Below are 1,948 nucleotides of genomic sequence, written 5' to 3' on the forward strand. Positions count from 1 at the left end.
CCATTCCTATACTTCCTAGTGTTTTTAATAGGAATGCATGTTCTATTTTGTCAAAAGCCTTTTCTACATCTATTGAGATAATCATGTGGTTTCTGCTAGTTTTATTGTTGACATGATCAATTATACTGATGGTTTTCCTAATATTAAACCATCCTTGCATTCCTGGAATAAAGAGTACCTGATCAAAGAGTATTATTCTTGCAATAAGTTGCTGTAGGGGTGTTCTAGGTTTCCTTAAATGCAGACTCCTGTGGCTCCAGCCTCCTTCTCCACCACATCCACAGACTTCTCTTTCTCCTGCTCCAGCCCAAGCATCCCTGGACCATGGCCCACACCAAGTGCACCTTTATTGCCATCAAGCCAGATGGCATCCAGTGGGGCTTGATTGGGGACATCATCAAACACTTTGAGCAGAAGGGATTCCACCTCGTGGGCATGAAGTTCCTTAGGGCCTCAAAGGAACATCTGAAACAGCACTATGTTGACCTGAAGGACAGTCCATTTTTTGCTGGGCTTGTGAAATATATGAACTCCGGGCCTGTTGTATCCATGGTTTGGGAGGGCTTGAATGTGGTGAAGACAGGGAGAGTGATGCTGGGAAAGAGCAACCCAGCTGATTCTAAGCCAGGTACCATTCGTGGGGACTTCTACATTCAAGTTGGCAGGAATATCATTCATGGCAGTGATTCTGTAAAAAGTGCTGAGGAGATCAGCCTGTGATTTAAGCCAGAAGAACTGGTTGATTTTAAGTCTTGTGCTCATGACTGGGTCTATGAATAAGGATTTTAAAAGTGGATATAGAGTGGACCTACTCCTTTTAGTAGCTGTGGTATGCGTGTGTATGCGTATGTATGTCTCCATCCCTGAATACAACATTTCATGCCAGGGCATTGAAAGGAATTGGAACCATCATTTTCTAAAACAACTCTATAATCCTGTTCAATACTGCCTTAGAAATAAGGGGCAATCTTGTATGGTTATTGAGTTGAAAACCTGGCACTTTGTGTTAATGACAGTGTTAGTATGCTAATTATTGATTAAACCTATGTAATTTAGAAGAATAAAAAAAATAAGTTGCTGTAGTTTTTTTGCTAATATTTTATTTAAATTTTTTCTATCTATATTCATGAGGGAAATTGGTCTATAATTGTCTTCTTCCATTTTATCTCTTCCAAATTTTGTATCAGTACCATATTTGTGTCATAAAAAGAATTTGGTAAGACTCCTTCTTCTCCAGTTTTCCCAAATAGTTTGTATCGGAATCAATTGTTGTTTTAATGTTTGATAGTATTTGCTAGTAAATCCATCTGTCTTTGAATATTTTTTTCCTAAATAGTTCATTGATGACAGGTTCAAATTCTTTTTCTGAGATGGGGTTATTTAATTAATTTACTTCCTCTTCAGTTAATCTGGGCAACATATATTTTTGTAAACATTCATCCATTTCACTAAGATTGTGAAATTCATGTTCATACAGTTGGGCAAAATAGTTCCTAATTATTGTTTTAATTTCCTCTTCAGTGGAGGTAGATTTACCCTTTTCATTTTTGATACTCATAATTTATTTTTCTTCTTTTTTTAATCATATTAGATTTAAAGGTCTATCAATTTTATTGTTTTTTTTCATTTTTTTCCATAAAACGAGTTCTTATTTTTATTTATTAATTCAATATTTTCTTAAGTTCAATTTTATTAATCTCTCCTTTGGTCTTCATTATTTCTTATTTAGTATTTAATTGGGGAATTTCAATTTCTTCTTTTTCTAGCTTTTTCAGTTGCATGCCCAATTTATCGACCTCCAGTATTTTCTATTTTATTTATGTATGCATTCAGCAATATAAAACTTCCTCTAAGAACTCATTTTCCTGCATCCCACAAGTTTTGGTATATTGTCTCATTACTGATGTTTTCTTGAATGAAGTTGCTGATTGTTTCTATAAATTTTTTA

The 1,948-nt window shown here is 34.8% G+C and overlaps 1 protein-coding gene across 2 annotated transcripts; it reads left to right on the forward strand.

Annotated features, from left to right (window-relative positions):
* Nucleotides 1–324: 324 nt before the first annotated feature.
* On the forward strand, nt 325–917 carry LOC138148168 (nucleoside diphosphate kinase B-like). 2 transcript variants are annotated; one of them, XM_069070756.1, is made up of 2 exons: nt 325–552; nt 666–686. In XM_069070756.1, exons 1-2 carry the CDS (start codon nt 325–327, stop codon nt 684–686), a joined length of 249 nt encoding a protein of 82 aa, XP_068926857.1. The 2 variants fall into 2 exon arrangements, with proteins under 2 accessions (XP_068926857.1, XP_068926856.1); XM_069070755.1 differs by having other exon boundaries at nt 325–917.
* The last annotated feature ends 1,031 nt before the right edge of the window (nt 918–1,948 follow it).

This window comes from Petaurus breviceps, unplaced genomic scaffold (genome assembly GCF_028583685.1).
Source record: "Petaurus breviceps papuanus isolate PSGF00001 unplaced genomic scaffold, PetGlider_PUasm1.0 90822, whole genome shotgun sequence".
Taxonomy (NCBI): domain Eukaryota; kingdom Metazoa; phylum Chordata; class Mammalia; order Diprotodontia; family Petauridae; genus Petaurus; species Petaurus breviceps.